At 56.4% G+C, this 20,327-nt stretch overlaps 6 protein-coding genes across 11 annotated transcripts in view; 4 read left to right on the top strand and 2 right to left on the bottom strand.

Annotated features, from left to right (window-relative positions):
• Positions 1 to 113: 113 nt before the first annotated feature.
• TIMM8A (translocase of inner mitochondrial membrane 8A) lies at positions 114 to 1,551 on the top strand. The gene is made up of 2 exons (XM_051630775.1): positions 114 to 317; positions 708 to 1,551. Exons 1-2 carry the CDS (start codon positions 195 to 197, stop codon positions 867 to 869), a joined length of 285 nt encoding a protein of 94 aa, XP_051486735.1. The 5' UTR covers positions 114 to 194; the 3' UTR covers positions 870 to 1,551.
• An 878-nt stretch (positions 1,552 to 2,429) lies between these two features.
• LOC127389855 (magnesium transporter NIPA2-like) lies at positions 2,430 to 6,174 on the bottom strand. Its single transcript, XM_051630769.1, has 5 exons — positions 6,036 to 6,174; positions 5,424 to 5,480; positions 4,665 to 4,755; positions 4,366 to 4,526; positions 2,430 to 3,759 (listed from the first exon to the last, which is right to left on the bottom strand). Exons 1-5 carry the CDS (start codon positions 6,172 to 6,174, stop codon positions 3,134 to 3,136), a joined length of 1,074 nt encoding a protein of 357 aa, XP_051486729.1. The 3' UTR covers positions 2,430 to 3,133.
• Positions 6,175 to 6,265: 91 nt separating this feature from the next.
• Positions 6,266 to 12,012, top strand: TAF7L (TATA-box binding protein associated factor 7 like). 2 transcript variants are annotated; one of them, XM_051630770.1, is made up of 11 exons: positions 6,276 to 6,519; positions 7,349 to 7,427; positions 7,588 to 7,721; positions 8,113 to 8,239; positions 8,434 to 8,492; positions 9,449 to 9,521; positions 9,913 to 10,029; positions 10,203 to 10,391; positions 10,494 to 10,606; positions 10,918 to 10,977; positions 11,566 to 12,012. In XM_051630770.1, the coding sequence occupies exons 1-11, from the start codon at positions 6,454 to 6,456 to the stop codon at positions 11,608 to 11,610; spliced, it is 1,062 nt and encodes a 353-aa protein (XP_051486730.1). In that variant the 5' UTR covers positions 6,276 to 6,453; the 3' UTR covers positions 11,611 to 12,012. The 2 variants fall into 2 exon arrangements, with proteins under 2 accessions (XP_051486731.1, XP_051486730.1); XM_051630771.1 differs by having other exon boundaries at positions 6,266 to 6,519; positions 10,203 to 10,606.
• Positions 12,013 to 12,096: 84 nt separating this feature from the next.
• On the top strand, positions 12,097 to 14,573 carry AIPL1 (aryl hydrocarbon receptor interacting protein like 1). Its single transcript, XM_051630772.1, has 5 exons — positions 12,097 to 12,660; positions 13,335 to 13,514; positions 13,643 to 13,831; positions 13,912 to 14,088; positions 14,188 to 14,573. Exons 1-5 carry the CDS (start codon positions 12,565 to 12,567, stop codon positions 14,560 to 14,562), a joined length of 1,017 nt encoding a protein of 338 aa, XP_051486732.1. The 5' UTR covers positions 12,097 to 12,564; the 3' UTR covers positions 14,563 to 14,573.
• Positions 14,573 to 19,155, top strand: LOC127389763 (uncharacterized). Its single transcript, XM_051630581.1, has 2 exons — positions 14,573 to 15,304; positions 19,133 to 19,155. Exons 1-2 carry the CDS (start codon positions 14,575 to 14,577, stop codon positions 19,153 to 19,155), a joined length of 753 nt encoding a protein of 250 aa, XP_051486541.1. The 5' UTR covers positions 14,573 to 14,574.
• The window catches only part of DRP2 (dystrophin related protein 2), a 26,336-nt gene continuing 23,261 nt past the window's right edge, over positions 17,253 to 20,327 (bottom strand). For 3 of the 5 annotated variants that reach the window (XM_051630451.1, XM_051630452.1, XM_051630455.1), the window contains 2 exons: positions 20,210 to 20,296; positions 17,253 to 19,807 (listed from right to left, as the gene is read on the bottom strand). In XM_051630451.1, the coding sequence (XP_051486411.1) occupies positions 19,590 to 19,807; positions 20,210 to 20,296 (305 nt within the window). In that variant the 3' untranslated portion in view covers positions 17,253 to 19,589. Of the gene's footprint in view, positions 20,297 to 20,327 lie in introns of all 5 variants that reach the window. The other 2 variants (XM_051630454.1, XM_051630453.1) reach the window with 2 other exon arrangements.

The following is a 20,327-nucleotide window of genomic DNA, read 5'->3' as shown; positions in this document are numbered from 1 at the left end:
AACGCCGAACGTCCCGGGCTGCCGCGGCGGTGCCGCTCCGCGCCGACCGGCGGGGGGCGCTGTGCGGGGGGGGGGGGCGAGCATGCGCGGGGCGGGAGCGCGCAGGCGCGGGGCGGGGCGGGCACAGGCGCGGTGGCGGCACGTGAAGGTCGCGGCGTGGCGGTGCCGGTGCCGCCGGTGGTCCCGGCGCGGGGATGGAAGCGCCGTCCGCCGCCGGGCTGGGCGGCGCCGACCCCCAGCTCCAGCGTTTCATCGAGGTGGAGACGCAGAAGCAGCGGTTCCAGCAGCTGGTGCACCAGATGACCGAGCTGTGCTGGGTACGGGCGGCCCGCGGGCGGGGCAGCGGGCTCCGGTGACCGGAGCGGCGGGAGCAGCGGGGCGGGGGAGGGAGGGAGGGCGAGTGGCGGTGGTGCGGCGGGCGGGCTGGGAAGCCGCGCTGACCCTTGGCCCCCGAGAGGGGGTGGGGAGGACGGGGGACAAAATGGATCCTCCGCCGGAGCAGCCGCAGCCCCGGTGAGCTGGAGCGGGGGGACGGGGCGGGAAGAGCCCCGGGCGGGGAGGGGCTTGGTCCGCCCCGGAGGATGATGTTCCCGAGGGGGGTGACGCCGGTGTGCCCGAGGGCTGGAGAAGCCCGGGAGGCGCGGCCCTGCTGGGGGTGGGTCGGGCCGCGGTGCCCCCGGGACCAACCGGTTCCCCGCTGTGTGCAGGAGAAGTGCATGGACAAGCCGGGGCCGAAGCTGGACAGCCGGGCCGAGACCTGCTTCGTGAACTGCGTGGAGCGCTTCATTGACACCAGCCAGTTCATCCTGAACCGGCTGGAGCAGACGCAGAAATCCAAGTCGGCCTTCTCGGAGAGCCTGTCTGACTGAGCGGGACCCGCGCCCTGGGGGGACGCCGGCCCAGCCCCCTCCAGGCTGGACCCTCCGCCGTGCCGGCTCCTGGCCACTCTGCTGCCCGAACGAGCCAGGGTCATCAGCTCTGGGGTTTAGGATTTAATTAAATGCCAGTCTTGGGGAAGTTGCAGCCAGATGAGAGTCCCCAGCAGAGGCACAGCCGTTCCTCCTGGGTGTGAGGTGCTGCTCCTGGCCCTGCAGGCCAGCAGCTGTCTTTGTGCTGGGACTCCAGGGCTGGGGAGGCTACACAGATGTGTTTGGAACACCCCTGCTCAGCTGAACGGAGGGGTGGTGACACTCACAGCAGGGGATGCTCCCTGTGCTGATGGGAATCTCGGCTCTGGGTGAGTTCAGCCTGCAACTGCTGCCTTAAACCGTGCTGCACCAGAGGATGAACCCTCCAGGGTGGATGCTAAGAAGCCCTGCAGGTGCCATCACTGTGCAGGCTGGTAGAGGTGTCCTCAGCAAGAAGAGCTTCTTGGGCACAGTGATCACCCCGGGCAGTGTCACTGCTGGAAAACACTTTTCAGGCTTCCATAGGTAAATCATTTCTGTGGCCAAGTGACACATTTTCAGATTGCAGCACATCTCTGTCAGCACTGACGTGCTCCATTAACTGCTCTCCCCTGGTCAATGTAATAAATATTAACTGAGTCAATTTTTAACATGAAATTCTCCTTTGTTCAGGTAGATGACTAATGAGAACTGAAAATCTGGCCTTCTTGTCACTCCCGTTCCTTCCCACTGTTCCTGTTTATTGCAAAATTAGTAGCAAGGGAAGCACAATTGTCTTATGTGCTGTGAATTCTAATTTATCAATTAATTTGGTCTCATGAGGCAAACTTGTTTCTAGGAGAGGCTGTGGCCTTTCCTTCTCTTTCCCCAGAGGGTTGACAGCTTCTGCTGTCCTCTAAAGAAGTTTAGTTAGAGACACTAAATGCAGGAAATTAATAACCAGGTACTTTATAACCTCGTGCACCTTTAAGAGAGACCCTATGGCTGTGTCTTCTGGACCTCTGCACCCAGGACACAGGATCTAACTGGAAAAACAACAAACCACTGATCCACCCTCTAAAAAGGCAGCATAGCATTTCAGCAGTGTTTACATACAGCATGACTGGGAAGCCTGGAGAGACCCACGGACCATGGCTTGGAGCTCTACACAGGAACCTGGCACATGGATCTGTGCAGAACTGCTTTGCCAGGGGGTTTGAGTGCCTAACACCCAGGGGGTGTGAGTGCCTAACACCCATGGCTTGTAGCCAGCAGCCTTCCTGGGAAGGAATTCAGGGTGTGTTAAACAGAACTATGCAGATATAAACCCATGTAAGTGAGAACACAGCTGTCTAGGTATCTTTCAGAAACTTGCCTCAATAGCTAAGGTTTCTTAGGTCACTCCTCTTCCCACAGTGATTCCCTTTCCTGTCCCTATAGAGTTTCTCTCAAGCATCCATACAGTTCCTCCTACCCCTGTAATCCTTCAGGGCTTGCAGCCCTGGCCCAGTTCTCAGAACAAATACATCACTAGCCACTTGGTAACTGAACAGATCAGTTTTTAATAGAACACAGTAAAGCAGGTACTTCATCAGCCTGCACAGCAGACATGTGAAGAGGTTAGTCCCTCCCTAAGAGCCACAGTAGCAGGTGGCAGCACCACTGAAATTTTCCAGTTTTGGCTGTATTCTGTCCTTGGATGTGAATCTGTAAATAAATTCTAGCAGAGTGAGCAAAAAAAGTACTTGACAGGAAATGTTTTATATTCTGGGTATGTCATCTTTGAAACCAGACATCCATCGTCTCCCTGGAATCTTAGCACCATGTTAGATTATTTTGTAACTGCTGATCTCCGAGTATATTGAAAAAAAAGAAGCTGTGAGGACTCCCCAAATGCATGGTCTTTGCATTCAATAACGGTTAACACTGTGTTAGTATTGCAGGCCTCTGTGCAGCAGAGGGGCCCAGATAGACAGATGAATTCTTTATGAAGAAGAACAGTAAAGAGGCACCAGATCCCAGAACTGGGCAGTTCTCAGGGCTCCTGTATGTAGCTGCAGGAAGCTGCTGTCCCTGTCAGCCTCCTGGCAATGGCAGGTCACCCATCTCATGTCTGGGGCAGGAAAGCAGGAAGTGTCAGCTCCTGCTAGTGCAGCAGAAGCTAGCAGCAGCTGAGGCAGCGTGTTCAACCTTGCCATGGACCTGCTCAGCATTGGGAGCAAAAAACTGGTAGTTCAGAGGCTTCCTCACACACTTTCACCTTCCTTCTCCTCTGGGCTCTGACAGCCTTTGTCCTCCGAGGGCAGAAGAGGCTGGTGCTGACATGACTGATGTCTGTCTGTGCTCCTCCACAAGGCGTGCAGGTCTGCCCTGCCTTGCTGCAGGAAGAGGGGCAGGAGGTCGGGGGTGAAGGGCACATCCCTGAAGGCATGCAGGAGGAAGATGCCAGACACTATGGTGAGGAAGCCACTGATGGTGCCGATGATGTTGCCCAGCACCATGTGCTGCCACTCCTTGAAGAGGATGGCAGAGCATGTCATGACTGCTGTGGTGAACAGCACGTAGTAAATGGGTGTGACCACCGATGTGTTGAAGATGTCCAAGGCTTTGTTCAAATAGTTGATCTGGACACTGATGCAGATCACCAGGCACACCAGGAGCACCCAGCCCAGTGGTTCTTTCAGGACTGGCTTCCCAGAGAAGAGCTCTTTCAGGGCAATCCCCAAGCCTTTGACACAGGACACAGAAAGGGAGCCGATGGCAGAGCAGACCAGAACATAAACCAGGACGTTGCTCTGTCCATAACGGGGTCCAGCCACAAAGATAAGCAGAAGGGAGCTCACCAGGACACACACAGCAAATACAATGAATCCTTGGAGAGAGAAGAATTAAAGAGCTCTATCAGAAAACAGCACCAGTGACAGATGTAACTAAACAGCAAGGTGAGATGGAGGATGGGCAGGTAACTGTCCCCATTGAGTCTGTCTTTCTAGCCTCCACCTGTAGGGACAGGAGCTGGGAAGCAGAGCCGGTCTCCAGCCTGAGCAAAGTTGCAGACACCACAGGAGCTCTGTACAGTGCTGGTCAGCACTGCCCCCACGTCTGCCCATCAGGGGGCAGAGCTGCCCATGCTGGGAGGGGTAGGGGCACAGCCAGGCTCTCCAGTACTAGTGGAGGTGGGAGGCTTCTGTTTTGAGCTAGTTAAGTAGGTGTAAATTATTGAAGGATAAGCATTAAATGCTGTTGGACTGTCGCCAACCTTTCACATTTAGAGCATGGAGACCCCAGCCTTTTCCCACCACAGAAGACAACCCATGAGCTATCCTGGACACAGGATTCCTCCACTGGTGGTGTGCAGAACAAGGAACAGCTCAATTACCCTTTAGTGCAGTCCTTCCCAATCTAACCAAGTTGTATTCTACCTTCGACTCTCATTTCCAAGCCTAAAAAGTTGACAGGACCCCTGTTATTTAAGTACCTGGGTCTTTCAGCTTCTCTGCCATTGACTCCAGGCTGGAAACCTCTTCTTCCTGCGGAGCATGGATCACCATCACCGTGGAGCCAAGGATACTCAGGATGCAGCCAATCTTCCCATGAACATTCAGCTGCTCATTCAGAAAGGTGGAAGACAGAATTGCACTGAAAGATAATAAAAAAATCAAAACCAATTAGGATAAAGGTTGGAGTACCTGAGGGAAGAGACAGAGGAAAGCAGAGCAACTGCTGTCACCACTCAGGGGTGGCAGGTGAGGTAAGGGTGTTTCTGAGGCTTCTTACCTAACAAGGACACTTAGAGCACCCAGTGGAGTTACCAGTGTTGCAGGGGCAAAGGCATAGGCAGCAAAATTTGCTGCTTCTCCAACTCCCACTGCAAGAGAAACTCTTGTCAGGTGAGCATCAAAGCAGGAGCAATTTGGCATAATACAAGTTTGAATGCAGTCATCAGAAAGCCTGTTTCCACCTGAGCATCCTGTGAGGTATGTGGTGCAAGCAGGAAAGAACAGCACCAGCAAGAAAGAACAAGCAGGAGCCCAGTACAGGTTGTCTTGGGAAGAGAAGGCTCATGGTTATGTATAGTGATCCTTAGTCACATGTGGCAGCTGAGCAGTAACCACAGAAAAATATTTCCATCGTGTCCTCCAAGCTGAAAGGAGTTTGGACCTGTTCTGTATTTCTAAATCATGCTCTTCTGGAACAGCTTTTTAAGGGTAAATTAAGTACAATTGGTAATTGACTTTGAGAAGTGTAAAACAGAGCTGCTGAAATTGTAACACTGAGCCTACGTCACCTGGGCAGGCCATTTCAGAAGCACTTAAGCAAACCCAATTAGACCAGTTCCTCAACTCCTGTTTAGCAGAGAAACCCGGTAACGCATGAGACTTAAGAACATTTTAGCGTTACAATTAGATCAACAACATCCTCAGACACCGAGACGAAAACCAAGCAAACAATGATCGTAATAATAAAACATGTAAAAAACTGAGAACAAGGACACTCTCAAGTGTGTCTTGCTGGAGTTTCAGAGGGGGTACTTACTGCACAGCAGCCCTGCCCACCAAAGCCATTCTCGCAGGTATGCGTGACCTCCTTGCCCTAAGTATGGGAGGAAGAATAACAAGAGACCTCAGATGAAACTATACAAAAAGACTCATTATCCTGCCAGAACTGCCTTGGAGAAGAAAAGCAGAAGCAGCCTGATGTGCCCTCTGAGCAAGCTGCCTGGGTCTGCCTGCCTTGTCACGTACTGGCCTGGCCCTGACACGGGCAAGCACTGATTCTTCCACCCTAAAAGCAAAGATTTCAAACCATTGTTCCCTCGTGTGTGAAAGGCGGCGGCTTCAAGCCCCGGTGAGCGGTTACAGAAACGTCTCGGCTGACTACAGGCGATGTCTGCCCATCCCCGAGGCAAAACCCAACTTTCAAACCAAAAAGGGCCCCCGGGCAGGAGGGAGCCGGCCCAGGCCCAGCGCTGAGGAGCCTGACGGGGCCTCAAGTGCCCGGGAACCGCGTCTCCGGGGCAGCAGCTGCGGTGAGAGGCGCGGGGCGCCTGCCCCGGAGCCGGCAGGGCGCTGCGGGGCCGCTGTCACGGAGGCACCGGGACGCTCCGCCCCGCCCCGCACCCCGGTAGCCCGAGCCCCCCGGCGCTACCTGCCCTGGCGCGGCCGCGGCGGCACAGCCGGAGCAGCCCCTTCTTCTTGAGAATGAAGCTGCTGCCGATGAAGGCGCTGGAGGCCAGGGCCAGGCCCAGCCCCAGGCAGAAGCCGGGCCGCCCCTCCGGGCCCCCCATGGCGGAGCCGCCGCTTCCGGCGCGCAGCCAGCCCCTTCCCGGGCGCCGGGCCGGCGGTGCCGCGCGGCGGGCCTGGCTTCCGCCGCCGCCCGGGACGGGGGAGGCCGCAGCGCTGCGGTTCGGGCCGGAGGAGCCGCCAGCGCCGGGCGGGCCCTGCCGGGGGGACCGTCCCGACCGCGGCCCGCAGCCCGGGCCTGGCGTGCGGCGCTCGGGTCACCCCTGGGAGCCTGCGCGGAGACGAGGTGGTTGTGTCGTGTGCCCCGAGCTGGAGGAGGAGGGATGAGTAAGAGCAAGGACGATGCTCCCCATGAGCTGGAGAGCCAGTTCGTGCTGCGGCTGCCGCCGGTAGGAGCCTGTTGGGGCCGGTGCAGCCGCGGTGTTGGGGCCGGTGCAGCCGCGGTGTTGCCGGTACAGCCGCGGTGTTGGGCCCGGTGCAGCCGCGGTGTTGGGCCCGGTGCAGCCGCGGTGTTGCCGGTGCAGCCGCGGTGTTGGGGCCGGTACAGCCGCGGTGTTCGCCGTCGCGTTTCACAGGCAGCTCGGTCCGGTTTGCCTGGCGGGCGCGGGGCTGGCAGAGGGATGAGCCAAGCGGGGGAACGTGCGGGGCTGGCAGGGGCCATGGGAGCGGGCTGCGGGCTCTTGGCCTCGGGCAGCTCGTGCCCGCTCGTTGGAGCAGGTTCTGCACGGTCTCCTCTTGAGAGGTGCTCCCACAGCGCTGAGTGGGAGGCTGGGAAGACAACCTGGAGGATTAGGGTGGAAATTTCTGTAACGGTAGAGTTTTGGCAAGTGCTGGGCCTTTAGTTGCTGTGTCTGTCCGTGCACGTGATGCTGTTTGTTAGATGCTTAAGTGTGAGACTGGGAGACCACGAGAGCTTTTTGGTAAAGGGGAGCTGCAACTTCCCCCAGAGCTGTGGTCCTCTGGCAGGGTGTCTCTCTCAGGAGCCTCACACCACTGTCACAGCTGTATCAGGGGGTGTGAAGGGCACTGGGAATAGCAGAACCACCGGGTGAATGGGTGGTATTGGGAGGAGGGTGCAGTTTTCGTTGCAGCTCTTGCAGTTGTTTTTCTGCGTTGGGATGTAGGGGTGTTCAAAGCTGGGTAGGCTGGACAGAAGCCTTTAGTGATTCTTGGAGGAAGCACACCCAGTCCTGACATAAATCTGTCCATCCTTCCCAGGAATATGCCTCCACTGTCCGGCGAGCGGTACAGTCCGGGAACGTCAACTTGAAGGACAGGCTCACCATCGAGCTGCATGGTGAGTGAGCAGGGTCAGGGCGTCTTAAACCTGGCCTGGCTGCACACAGGTGAAGCTGTGTGATTCGCGTGTATTTTCCTGTAGAATTTCTGCTCCCCAGGAGCGCGTTGCTCCTCCAGCTGGGCAGGCACAGCACTGACCTGTCCCGTGGCTTCCGCAGCGGACGGGCGCCATGGGATCGTACGCGTTGACCGGGTGCCCCTGGCAGCCAAGCTGGTGGATCTGCCCTGCATCATCGAGAGCTTGAAAACCATTGACAAGAAAACCTTCTATAAGACAGCAGATATTTGCCAGGTATGGGCTGTCCTTCTTGCCTGCTCCAACAGCTCAATTCCCTGCTTCCCTCTCCAGGAAAACCCTCATAGGCTTGGGCAGCTGGATGCCCAGTATAACACGGGTGATTTCTGAATTCTCACTGTATCAGCAGTTTAAAATTCCCTGCTCGGCTTGGTGTTTAGAAATCCCATTTCTGAAGTGTAACATGCAATTGTCCTTGTAACAGCTTAACTGCTGCTGTGTTTCCATAAGAATTGGGCTGGGTGTGAAACACTGTAGCCCGTGCCCACGATCCCTTTGGCTCCCAACACGCAGCAGGCAGTCCCTGCTCTTTTTCCAGGAAAAGCTTTCACATCCTTTTGTCCTTGCATTATGATAAGCACCCTTTGTGTTTGTGTGGGAATTCCAGATGCTTGTTTGCACTGTGGATGGTGATCTCTACCCACCTTTGGAAGAGCAAACTGTGAGTACTGACCCAAAGGCAAACAAGAAGAAGGACAAGGACAGAGAGAAGAAATTCATCTGGAACCATGGCAGTGAGTAGAGGCTGTGCCAAACCCCTCCATCCCACCACCCCAGCATCCCCACAGCTCTGCAAGGCTGCCATGTCCTGGCTCTGCTGCTGTTCTGTTTTTAGTGCTCTCTCTGTTCCTCTCTCTTCTCCATTTTGGCATGCAGCTCTGCCTCTAGGCAACTGCCTCACATGTCTGCTCTGTTTCCTCTATCACAGTCACTCTTCCCCTGAAAAATGTACGGAAGAGACGATTCCGGAAGACAGCCAAGAAGAAGGTGAGTTGCTTCTCATGCAGATGCAATAACCAAGGGATAGGAAGGCAGAGACTGTAACTATCTATTGCTTCAGATGTCCTTACTCAAGATGAGGGTGAAGGAAGAAGAGTAGATTTAAACACTTCTTTGGGTGTTTCCTCCATGTTTTCCAAGATGGTCCTGAGGAGAAAATCCTCTGTGCAGAGAGCTGCTGGACTCTGTTCCTTGCCATAGCCCTTCCCTTCCTGCTGGTAGGGAAGAAAGAAAGACTTGTGTGGAAATCAGGCTACACTCATTTCCACTTTCCCAGCTGAAATCTTCTCTCTATGCATGTCTTGTTCATTTCACCAACAAACAACACTACAAATAGAATAACTGTCATGTCAGCTGGGGGAGTGACAACAGATGGAGCTCTGAGACTGTCTCTGTGCATATGCACAAGCCCAGCAAGGTGTTGGGGAGAAGCAGCACCATGAGGCTGGAAAGACTTGTTCTTCTCTGCTTTGCAGTTTCTGAGAACAAGGTGGAGTGCTGTTTTGCATGACATTCGGGAAAAAAGTTACTTGAGATATTCTTACAGCCCACAGGAGAGATTTGATGTCACTGCATTAAGATTCCTGGCTAATTTAGAAGTGAAAAATTAAACCTTTTAAGTGAGATAGGAAGGAGCTGAGTTGACCATTCATCAGGTAACAGCACCTCGGGGACTTTCTGCATACACATGGAGAGTCTTATTTCATAATCAGTGTGAGTAGAAAAGTGAGAGTTTGCAGCTCACTGAGGAGCTCTGTCCAGAAAAGATGGATTGCTTTCTGGAGGTGCTTAAGTGACTTTTAGTGTGAGCGTGAGCAAAGGCTGAGCAGAGAGCAGAAGAGAAGAAAGGCTTGAAATAGAGCTCTGTCCAGAGGTGGAAGGTTGGAGTTGCCTGCACAAGGCATTTAACTATGTCTCTCTTCTCTTTTCCCTCTCTGGCCCAGTATATCGAGTCTCCTGATGTGGAAAAGGAGGTGAAGCGTCTCCTGAGCACAGATGCAGAAGCTGTCAGTGTCCGTATCCTTTTAGGAGGAAAAAAGCTCCAGCAGAGGACAAGAGGCTGTGTGTGACTATGGGGCTTGTAGAAAGGAGAGACAAGTTCAGCATTGTGTGGGTGTGAGAGTCTGGGAGATGAGCACCCAAGAGGCACTGAAGTTTTGCAGCTTCATCTATGCCTTTTTCAAAGCTCATTGTTTTTTCATGGTGACCTTCTGTGTGGACTGTATGTTTGTACTGAACAGGGAGGTAGGTAGCACCAGAAGAGAAGTCGTCAGAAAAGGCTTTTGGGGTGTTTCATCCTGGATATCCATAGCTGCAAGGCCAGGCTTGTTAGAGGCCAGACACCTTGCATTGTACTGCACCTTTTGTGTTCCTCTTTCTCCCTTGACTCACCTGTTCCTGCTGTAAGGCTGGGAAGTCATTGCTGAAGATGAAACAAAAGAAGTGGACAACCATGGTTCACTCACCAGCCTGGACATTTCCTCCCCAGGGATGTCAGGACACAAGCAAGGCCATGGCTCCTCAGGTGCAGTGGGGGAGGCTGTTGTTGTCTTTCTAGCCATTCTCTCTGGGGTAAGCCCTAAGGAGAGTGATGGACAGAGGGCTTTGAGACAGGAACCCTGTACTGCTGTGTTTCCTGGCAGGCAAAGGGTGCTGGGAGGTCATCAGTTGTGTTTTAACCCTTTTGCACTCCTCTAGAACATGATGAACTGCGGGAGATATTTAATGACATCAGCAGCAGCAGTGAAGATGAAGATGAGAGGGATCATCATGATGATGAAGACCTGAATATCATGGACACAGAGGAGGACTTGGAGAGGCAGCTGCAGGACAAACTGAATGAATCTGATGGGCAGCAACAGGAGAATGAGGGGTCCAACCAGATAGGTGAGTGGGTGGCAGAGCACAGCAGAATCACTGGGGTGCTGGGCAGGCTGCACTGCCCAGCTCTGCTGCTGCTCTGGGGTCTGACCTCACTCTCCCTTCCAGTCATGGGGATCCAGAAACAGATTGACAACCTGAAAAGTAAACTCCAGGAGACCCAGGACAGGAGGAAGCGCCAGGAAGATCTCATCATGAAAGTGGAGAACCTAGCCCTCAAGGTGAGAGCTGTCCTGGGATCTCTTCAAGACTTCTCCTTAGCACTGGCTTTCCATTAGATCCAGCAGACTGATTCAGCTGCTGCCCTGGAAGAGCCAGGGGCTTTTGCCTTCTGGGTTAAAAATGATTGTGGTGTGACCATACACACTCCAGCATTTCCCCATGGAGGCAAAGAATCCATGAGACTGCAGGAGGTCAGGGGGCTGTTTGTCAGTGCAACCTGGGGCTTACTGCATCATTTGGCATGTTCTGCCAGCACCCATTCCATTGAGAAGACTTTGGTAACTGTGGTCTGGCACTTGTGTCTCTGCAGACCCGTCTCCAGGCTGTGCTGGATGAGTTCAAGCAGCAGGAAGAACGAGAGAAGCAGCAGGTGAGGAAACTTGCACAGTGGGGTGGGAAGGACTGGGGCACAACACAGCTCTAGGCTTGGCCTGTGATGGTTTCCTGAACCTTGAACCACACCAGGTGCTGTGAACTCCAGCAGTACAGGTCAGGTGTGGTCATACCTCATCTGTACTTGCATGGAGCTTCCCAAGGCACATGGAGGTGCATGAAATGGGGTTGCTTGCAGCCTTCCTCCTGGAGGAGCAGTGAGCCAAAACGTGTCTAGCCAGCAATCCAAGGCTGCTAGGATTGCTGCCTAGGGTAAAACATGACACAGACACCTGCTAGCACCCAGGTGTGGGAAAGCAGTAGCTGGAGCATCTTTGCAGACTTCCTACCTGGACAGTTCTGCTGAGTTTCAGCTAAGTGCCAAGGCAGGAGGTTCCCACTCCCAGGTCCCTGTTGTGCATCTTTCCCTTGTGGGCAGTGCTGAGTTCTGCTCCAGAGGTGCAAGGTGCAGGTAAAGCAGCCACTGACATAGGTAGAAGAACCCCAGAATCACAGAAGTTCTTGAGCTGGAGCTGCCAAGAGTCCCAGCCATGCCTCACTGTGATGCCTCACTCCCTCTCCCCAGATGACGTCCCTGCAGGAGCAGCTGGAGTCCCTCATGGAGAAGTGAGGAGCAGGCCTGGATCTTTATGCCTACCAGCAGACCTGGAAGTGTTGTCTGCCATGCTCAAGTTTTTGCTCTAGTCACACCCTTTTGCTGCCAGATGTGCCTCTGGACAGTGCTAGAGGCTCTGTGTCCAGAGCTGCTCTCACATACTTTGTGCTGAGTGTGGTTGTTGGAGCTAAAGAATTGGACTCTGCCTGGGACAGCAGCCAAAACCCTGGATTTACTGTAAATATTCAGCACTGTTGTCCCAGAGGGGTTTAGTTCTGCTTGGGACAGGGCAGTGCAGCTTTCTGCATCTTACTGAGTCTTGGACTTGATGGGTTGTGGCCTGGTAGGAGCTTGTTCTTGGGTTTGAGGAATGCTTGTGTCTGCAAACCAGACTCAATAAAGTACCATTTCCAAGTCTGCTCTGTTCCTCTGTGGTCTCCAGAGCACAGGCTGGCACTGCCTCTGGTCATCTTATCCCTGACCACGCACAGGTCCTGGCTTGTGCTCTCACCAAGCATTGCTTGTTGTGTGGCTGGATCAAAGGGACCCTGCGTGCCAAGGGGACCCTGCAAGCTGTCACTCTGTGAGAGGAGCAAGGCCCTCCTAATCAGGGAGTTTCTATAATTCCTCACAGACTAGGCAGGCAAATCCCAGATTAACCTGGCAGGGTGGGAAGAGGATTAGAAAGGCAGTTCCAGAGTGTGACAGAGGGCACCAGGAGCTTCAGGGAAGGTGTGCCACGACAGGACCCCCTTCTTGCAACCTCAGGGGTAGGGGAAGGGGAGAAGGCTTCCAACCTCTGCCCCAGCACAGAAGGAAAAGGCCAGCAGCAGCAGCGGGACATGATGTGTGTGTCCAGATAGTCAAGAAAGGGAGATACACCAAGGAAGAGGTGGAGCTTGGGAAGGGCCAGAGCGTTCCTCTGTGCATGTGCCTGTGCCCTCCTCCTGAGGCCTGGCAGGAACAGCCATGGAAGAAACGTACCTGCTGAATGTGGAAGGGGTCAAAAAGAAGATTCTGCATGGAGGCCGAGGGGAGCTTCCAAAGCTGCAGGATGGGAGCAAGGTAAGGTGTCCTGGTTGTTACCCCAAAGCCCTGGGAGAGGGGAGTGGGGCCAGCACTGCCATCCCTACCTGTTATGGTTTAGATTCCCTAATCAGAAGCTGAGCTCCAGGTCTGTGGTACAGGCATATCCCAGCTCCAGGAGATCCCTCTCAAGGGGCATGCTGGAAAGGCTATTTTGGGCACAGCAGCCACGTTGCCCTCACAGTGACAGCTGCTACCGCCCACTGCTGTCACCTTGCGCTGGTGCTGTCACCCACCTCCTACCTCTGCGGCCACGAGGGGCTGCTGGACATCAGCCTTTCCTGATGTGTCCAGCAGGAGAGGTGCCAACAGGAGCTCTTGGGCTTTTCTGAGATTCCCCATCCCATGGGTATGGGCAGATGAGTGTGGATTCCCACCAGGTCCTGGTGCAGACCATGGGAGGGGGACACCCGAAGAGAGCAGCAAGATACAGCACTGATGGGCTTTAAGACACTCTGCCAGCTGCTTGCTGAGACAAAGCTGGCAGGAGACAGGGTCTCCTGCTGTGGCTGGAGAGCTGCCAACCAAACCAGCACCTCACTGGGAGCAGGCTTGGCTCTGGCTCTGAGAGAGGGATTCAGGGCTGGTGAGGGGCCAGAGGGCTCCTGCTGCAGTGCCAGCCTCAGCTCCACTCTGAGCTTTCTCCGGGGCAGATGACCTTCCACTTCCAGACACTGAAGGATGACTTTGAGCGGACAGTGATCGATGACAGCCGGGAGGCTGGCATGCCCATGGAGATCATTGTGGGCAAGATGTTCAAGATGGAGATCTGGGAGACCCTGCTGAGCTCCATGAGAATCGGGGAGGTGGCCGAGTTCTGGTGCGACGCCATCGTGAGTGAGAGGCCCACGGGAGCCCGCTCCTTTCCGCAGAGCCAGGGAACAGGACCGTGCACCCCAGAGGTGCTCCAGCCTTGCCTGCTGCAAGCACAGGGATCAAAGGTGTCACATCTTCCTTGCAGCACACAGGCATGTACGCCCTGGTCTCCAGGGGCATGCGGAGGATCGCGGAGGGCCGGGACCCCCTGGAAGGGCAGAAGCACCGCTGTGGGATGGGCAACATGTTTGACTACCACAGCACGGGCTATGACGACCTGGACGAGCTGCAGCGGACGCCGCAGCCCCTCATCTTCATCATGGAGTTGTTCCGGGTAAGGAGGAGGGTGGGGATGGCTGCCAGAGTCGGGGGTGGCCAGGGCAGGCAGCTCAGCTCCTGCTGCTGCCTGTGCAGGTGGAGGAGCCATCAGCATACAAGCGTGACACCTGGGCCATGAGCAAGGAGGAGAAGCTGGCAGCAGTGCCTGTGCTGCACAGCGAGGGCAACCGCCTTGTCCTCCGCAAGGAGTTTGCACAGGCTGCAGCGAAGTACCAGGAAGCTGTCATCTGCCTGAGGAACCTGCAGGCCAAGGTGAGCAGGACCCAGCTTCCTCCTGTCATCCCTGCCTGGATTTCCTGTGGGCCCTGGGTGCCCAAGCCATGAACCACCCACTGTGGCTCTCGGGGGCAGGAGAAGCCATGGGAGGATAGCTGGTTGAAGCTGGAGAGCCTGGTCACGCCGCTGGTGCTCAACTACTGCCAGTGCCAGCTGGAGCTGGGCGAGTACTACGAGGTGCTGGAGCACACGACGGAGCTGATCCAGAAACACAATGGTACCCACTCCCTGCATTCCATGCCCCCTTCACTCCCCCCCTGTGGCCACAGCCCCAAGGGACTCAGTCCTCTGGATCCCCCACCCATGACAATACCCATCACATGTCCCTCTGCCTGGGATGGCAGCTGTGTTATCTGGATCCCCATGTCCACTGCAGAACCCGTGTCCAGTGATGTTATCCCATGTCATCCAGATCCCTCTGCCCATCACAAGTCCCCTTGCCCATGGTGATCCCTACATCCCATGTCCCCTGGTGCCCATGGTGGCATTTGCATGGCCCAGGTCCTCCTGTCCATGATGGCACCCTTACCTCCAAGTGCATCCAACCCATGTTCCCCGGCTTATGATGGTATGTGTGCCCTGTGTCCCCTGAGCTTGCAGAGCCTCCGGCTCCTGTGGCTGGTGGCCCTGAGCTGCAGGACCCCCGCTGGGGACTCTCCTCTCCCTGCAGACAATGCCAAGGCCTATTTCAAGCGGGCCAAGGCCCACGCTGCTGTCTGGAATGAGCGGGAGGCACGGGAAGACTTCATGCGGGTGGCTCACCTGGACCCTGCCATGGCTGCTGCTGTGAAGAAGGAGCTGAAGCAGCTGGGGGAGAGGATGAGGAAGAAGCACGTGGAGGATCGGAAGCGCTACCAGGGGCTCTTCCAGCAGCCCCAGGGGCTGTGGGCCAGCAAGGGGCAGGAGAGTGGGAAGGTGGGTAACGGGGCGATGCTGCGGGAGGAGGCACCCCAGGGTGAGGTTGGGGTCCCAGAGACCCCTGGGCAAGGGGAACAGGGGTCTGAGACCAAAAAAGCTGAACAACCAGGGGCTGGCCAAGCAGAACAAGGGACCCCCAGGTCTGGCTGTGGAGGGGCAGCACCAGGAGGAGAAGCAGCTCAGGGGCAACCTGTGGGGGCAAAGGTGGAAGTGAAGGATGGGACAGGACTGGGGGAAGAAGGGAACCTGGGCACTCGTGGGACAGAGCCGGAGAGTGGGGGAACAGGGAGGGGGACAGAGGACAAAGATGAGGATGGGGAGAAGGTGGAGAAGGAAGAAGAGAAGAAGGTGGAGGAGGAAGAAGAAGAGAGGGAGGAGAAGGCCAAAGAGGAAGAAAAAGAGGAGAGGGAGGAGGAGAAGGAAAAAGAGGAGAAGGTAGAAGAAGAAGAAAAAGAGGAGAGGGAAGAGGAGAAGGAAAAAGAGGAGAAGGAAAAAGAGGAGAAGGTCAAAGAGGAACAAAAAGAGGAGAGGGAGGAGGAGGAGAAAGTGGAGAAGAATGAAGAGGACGAGAGCCCAGCAGCAGAGGTGGAAACACTGGCTGTAGGGCAGCGTGGGGCAGGAGAGGAGACAGAGGCAGCAGAGGAGACAGAGGCAGCAGGGCTCGGGCAGGGGCTGGAGCTGGGAGCCAGCACCGGGATCCTTTCCAGGTCTGAGCCAGGCAGACCCCCAGCACCAGGGCAGCCCTGCGAGGGGCTGGGGCCAGCTGGAGGACCCCCAGAGCTGGAGGACCAAACAGCCCGAGAGGCTCTGGAAGAGGAGAGCTGGGGGGAGCAGCAAGCAGGCAGGGGCCAAGGACATGCTGGGGAAGGCAACATCACCCCTGATAGCTTCACCCCTGGGGCAGTGCTCCAGGCTTGGCCCTCGGGGGCAGATGAGGAGCTGGGCAGAGGGGCAGAAGCACCTCCTTGCCCCACAGCAGCAAGGGAAGGGGGGGATGCACCTCCAGGGCAGTGCAGCAAGAGCAGGGAGCTCGGGGCCATGACCCTGGGACATGGCTAGCCCTGAGCAGGGCCAGCTACCCCTGGATGGGGGAAAGGCTGCCAGACCACTGACAAGGAGGCAGAGCACAGGCAATGGGGCTGCTGAACCCTGAGAGGGAGCCTCAGGGCTGGGGACTGGCCCTGCAGTGACACGGGAACAATGCTGTCCTCACCCTGCCAGCCCTGGGACCACCAGCCTCTCTCTGCAGCAGCACCTGCTGCCTTCCTGCTCTGACTCATCTGCTCCAGCACATCTCAGCTGGGTCCTGCTGAGCTTTGCTGGCTGAGAAATAAAAGTTCTTCCCTGGCACCATGTGCTGGCTTTGTTCCTGGACATGACTGGTTTCCCTGATGCTCACAGCCCACACCTCCTAACTTGCTCTGGAGCCTGGGGTGCAGGGATGGGGCATTTTGCTCTACGCTTGAGAGGGGGAGCTAAAAGGCTGCATTTCACCCCCATTTAGGCTCCTGAATCTCTCTTGTGTAAGAGCTGTCCCTGTGTTTCCCTGCAGTAGCACCATATCAGGCCTTTGCCCAACACTGCCAGCCCCTCCAGGCAGGGGTGAGAGCAGGTCCAGCCCTACAAGTATCAGTCCTGGACAGGCTTCACCATCAGCTGGGGCTGACCTGCATCCTGCAGCAAGGAGGGTCTGAGAGCCCCCAGCCTTGTTCTGAGCTAGTCCTCTGCTGAGCCCGTTCCTGTGCCACAGGGAACGTGGGCAGCCCTCAGGGCCAGGGCACCCAAACACCTCTGGGCACTGCAGACCTTACAAGGCTCCAGGAGAAAGCACAGAGGGAGAAGACTTGCCTGCCCAGCATCCCACTGCTGCCTTCCTGGGGCTGAGGGTTTCCTGCAGTGAAGTTCCCATGGGAGGAAGAGGGACTGTGCCCACACAATCCCTGTTCCAGCCCTCAGGCTGACTCATGGCCCTGAGCAGACCTTGCTGGAGGTGGGCAAAGGAAGATGGTGGTGGGTGAATGTACCTGTGTCTGGAGAGCTCGGGGCTCTGCTCACAGCTTCTGCTGTGCCTTGAATGGTGTGGACAGTCAGGATGACACAGGGACATCAGTGTCCCAGCCACCCTGCAGGAGCAGTGCCAGGATGGCACAGCACTGGGAGCTGCTGCAGCTCAGCTGAGGTGCACAGATAGAAGAGACCAGAGCACCAGTCCAGGTCACAGTATAAATTTATTCCCTTTCCAGAGCAGAGATGATGCAAAGCAGTGAGGACAGCAGCCCCGCAGTGCACGGTCACCAGAGCCTCAGCCAGCCTGCTCCCTTCCCTGCCACAGCCCAGCTCACAAACAGCCCCTGCTCACCCTGTACCCATCAGCCTGAGCACCCAGCCTGGCTGCTGCTGCTCCCCACACCTGCCACCCAGGCCAGCAGCTCTGCCCTCATCCTGCCTTTTCCTTCCTCCTGCTCCAACCAGGCTGGGTACTTCTGACCTCATCCTCAGGCCAAAAACCTCCCTGCTCCCCACGCTGCCCCCATCCCACCACTGGGACTGCAGGGGGAGGCCAGCTGGGTGTCACAAGCTGGGGTGCAGTCCCTCACCACGGTGAAACAAGCAGCCTGACACGCAGCACGCTTACCCCCCAACACTACCACCAGGGCACTCCTGCTGCCCACCCAGGCACCAGAGGGGCCGGCAGGGTCAGCACTCCACGACTCTGTAGCAGACACCCCCACAAAGCCCCAGGGACCTGGCCACAAGGCTCACACTGCCCTGGTGCGGGCACTGCCTCACCCCCCTGCCAGCACACCAAGGCCAGCCTGTGCCCCCACACTCTGCTTGGGTCTGAACCTTCCCTGAAGAGCTCACCACCACAGCCCAGCCAGCCACAACAGCCCGGCCACTGTCCTTGCAGCAAGCCCTGTCGGGCAGGGTGCTTCACACTGGCACACATCCTGCCTGCCCTCCACTCTGCCCTGAGGGCTCAGGCATCTCGCCCCGTGTCCCCAGAGCAGCAGGGCCATCTCAGTGCCTGCTCTGGGGCACCCCACAGCACTTGCCTCTACCTCTTTCTCGACATAACACAGCATGAGACAGACAGCTGGAGGGAGCCTTTGGCACCAGAAGCCACCATCACCAAGCTGCCCTGCAGAACAGCCTCCTCCACTGCCTGGCGGGACTTGCCTGCTTCCAACAGGTGCCTCCAAACCCTCAGCCCAGCTCAAACTGGGGGACAGCAGCAAGGCAGCTGCTCCTTGTGTTGCAAGGAGGTGCCCTGTCTGTGCTGCTGCCTGCTGGCACCGCTATGCTCCTGCACCACAGTCCAATGCCCCCAGGGCTGGAGAAACCCCTTCTTGCAGCACCGTGGGGATGGGCGGCTTCAGGAGCTGAGGGGCCCCAGGGATGGAGCCGGATCTGGGCAGGACAGGCTCTCTGTGCCACAGCAAAGGCACAGCTCCCCAGGAAACCAGGCGGGACAGAGGACCTGCTGCCAGCCCACCCCTCTGCTGAGCTCCCCTCGCAGCAGCCCTGCTCCAAGGCAGCACCAGCAACCAGGAGGGTGCTGGTCCCCGCAGGAGCAGTTGTTGGGCTGGGCTGAAAGTGCAGGGCAGCTGCACTTACAGTACTAGAATTTAATGGAGTGAGTCCATGAGAGTATTTAAGTACAGAATATATATATATATAATATATATAGAAATATATGCAAATTAAATGATAAGGCTCTGTTATGAAGATCCTCTCAAGATAAGGCTACTAGCTGGGCTGAAGCTCTAACATGGACTCATCCCTACCCCACAAATCTTGCAGACTCTTCCCACCAGAAGATAACGTGCCTGGCTGGCTGTGGAGCACTGGCTGGCAGAGAGAGTTCAATCTGTAAGGCTGGCAGCTGGATGCTGTTAGAAAGAGTTCTTTTAAAAACTGGGTGGCTCCAGGAGTGTTTTGGTGCCCACAAACCCGGAGGCCGCTGGGCACAACTGAAGAGGAGTGGGATGCTGAGCTCTGCATCCCCTGAGGGCTGTGGTCAAAGGCAGCAGGCCAGGAGTGCCCGGGGAGACAGGCAGCTTCCATGGCTTTAGTTTTTCCTCTGATCCTTTCCATCCAGGCTGGAACACTCTGCACGAGTGACCAAGCCAGCATCCTGGGCAGCCCACAGCCCCGCTCCACCATGACCCATGTTCCCCTGAGATCTTCTGGGGCTTGCAAGCATCCCACACAACCAAGTTGGAGGGAGTCTGTGCAAGGTCTGCCACAGCACAAGGGAGTATGGCAGGGGTAGAAAGGGGAGGAAAGCAGCCAGGTAGCTGGTTAGGAAAAGCCTCTGGCTCACAGGAGGTGTTAGATAAGGGAGGTCATACCTGAAAGAGAAATGGAGGAGAGGTCAGGAAAGCAGGACCTGGAGCCACTTGGTTAGAACAGTGCTGCTGCAGAGCCAGGAGGATCCTGCTCAGGGATGGCAGAAAGTGGGAAAAGGTCTGCATGGGCAGAGAAGGAAGCTCTGCCCTGCCTCGTGTTAGTGCTGGTACCAAGCAACATCTCCCCCTGGCACATGCATGGGCATCCTAGGCAAGGGGCTGAGAGCTGCTCCAGGGCTGGAGCCCAGCAGGATAGCAGAAAGACCAACACCAAACCCAACTGGGCAAGTAGACCACTGTCCATACACACATCACCCAGTCCTCATCCCTTCTGGGAAGAGCCATCCATGAGCAGCTAGGAGAGCTTGCACCATCACTTCCATCTTGGCAGGTAACTGGGGCCTCAATCTTTGCTGGAGAAGGGTCTGGACAGGGACGAAGCAAGGAAGCAGCTCAAGGTGATCGCTGCAGAATCAATGCTGGCAGGTCTGTCCATCTTCACACTGGGGAGCCCTGCAGGGTCCCAAGCAGGGCAGGAGGCTGCCCTGCAGCTCATCTGGGGAGATCTAGTTGGTCTGAAGTCTTGGCAGCTCTAATCACCTCTCCTTGCAGCTGTGAAACCTCCTCCTCATCCTCTCTGCCCCCAGGCCACACACCAGTCCCAGCAGTGCCACACCAGTCCAGCTCTAGGCTGTCGGCGTTGCGGGGGATCGGCCGTTGCAGGGAAGCAGGGATCAGGGGATGCTAGGATTGGGGCAGGACTCCATGGGGAAAACCTCATCTGAGGGAGCAGTAAGAGGCCAGAGAGGGGGATTTCACTCGAGTACCTCGAGAGTTGGGGAAGGCGCTCCGCAGCTTCTCCATGATGTCTTCCAGGCACACACTGACTTCCTGGGTTTTGGCTTCCACCTCATCTGCAGTGGGAAAGAAGACAGGAGGGATGGG

This window comes from Apus apus, chromosome 12 (assembly GCF_020740795.1).
Source record: "Apus apus isolate bApuApu2 chromosome 12, bApuApu2.pri.cur, whole genome shotgun sequence".
NCBI classification, from domain to species: domain Eukaryota; kingdom Metazoa; phylum Chordata; class Aves; order Apodiformes; family Apodidae; genus Apus; species Apus apus.
The sequence above is the reverse complement of the archived record's forward strand: the minus strand, read 5'-3'. Positions and strand labels throughout refer to the sequence as shown.

Excerpts from the sequence above, each read along its gene's own strand:
- LOC127389855 (XM_051630769.1), bottom strand. The coding sequence starts at position 6,174 with ATGGGGGGCCCGGAGGGGCGGCCCGGCTTCTGCCTGGGGCTGGGCCTG. Across the intron at positions 5,481-6,035 it reads CCGCGGCCGCGCCAGGGCAG|GGCAAGGAGGTCACGCATAC; the intron begins GTAGCGCCGGGG and ends TCCCATACTTAG. Across the intron at positions 3,760-4,365 it reads AGAGAAGCTGAAAGACCCAG|GATTCATTGTATTTGCTGTG; the intron begins GTACTTAAATAA and ends TCTCTCTCCAAG.
- TAF7L (XM_051630771.1), top strand. The coding sequence starts at position 6,454 with ATGAGTAAGAGCAAGGACGATGCTCCCCATGAGCTGGAGAGCCAGTTC. Across the intron at positions 7,722-8,112 it reads AGACAGCAGATATTTGCCAG|ATGCTTGTTTGCACTGTGGA; the intron begins GTATGGGCTGTC and ends TGGGAATTCCAG. Across the intron at positions 8,493-9,448 it reads GGAAGACAGCCAAGAAGAAG|TATATCGAGTCTCCTGATGT; the intron begins GTGAGTTGCTTC and ends TCTCTGGCCCAG.
- TIMM8A (XM_051630775.1), top strand. The coding sequence starts at position 195 with ATGGAAGCGCCGTCCGCCGCCGGGCTGGGCGGCGCCGACCCCCAGCTC. Across the intron at positions 318-707 it reads AGATGACCGAGCTGTGCTGG|GAGAAGTGCATGGACAAGCC; the intron begins GTACGGGCGGCC and ends CGCTGTGTGCAG.
- LOC127389763 (XM_051630581.1), top strand. The coding sequence starts at position 14,575 with ATGTCCCCTGGTGCCCATGGTGGCATTTGCATGGCCCAGGTCCTCCTG. Across the intron at positions 15,305-19,132 it reads TCGTGGGACAGAGCCGGAGA|GCTGGAACACTCTGCACGAG; the intron begins GTGGGGGAACAG and ends CTTTCCATCCAG.
- AIPL1 (XM_051630772.1), top strand. The coding sequence starts at position 12,565 with ATGGAAGAAACGTACCTGCTGAATGTGGAAGGGGTCAAAAAGAAGATT. Across the intron at positions 12,661-13,334 it reads AGCTGCAGGATGGGAGCAAG|ATGACCTTCCACTTCCAGAC; the intron begins GTAAGGTGTCCT and ends TCTCCGGGGCAG. Across the intron at positions 13,832-13,911 it reads TCATCATGGAGTTGTTCCGG|GTGGAGGAGCCATCAGCATA; the intron begins GTAAGGAGGAGG and ends CTGCCTGTGCAG.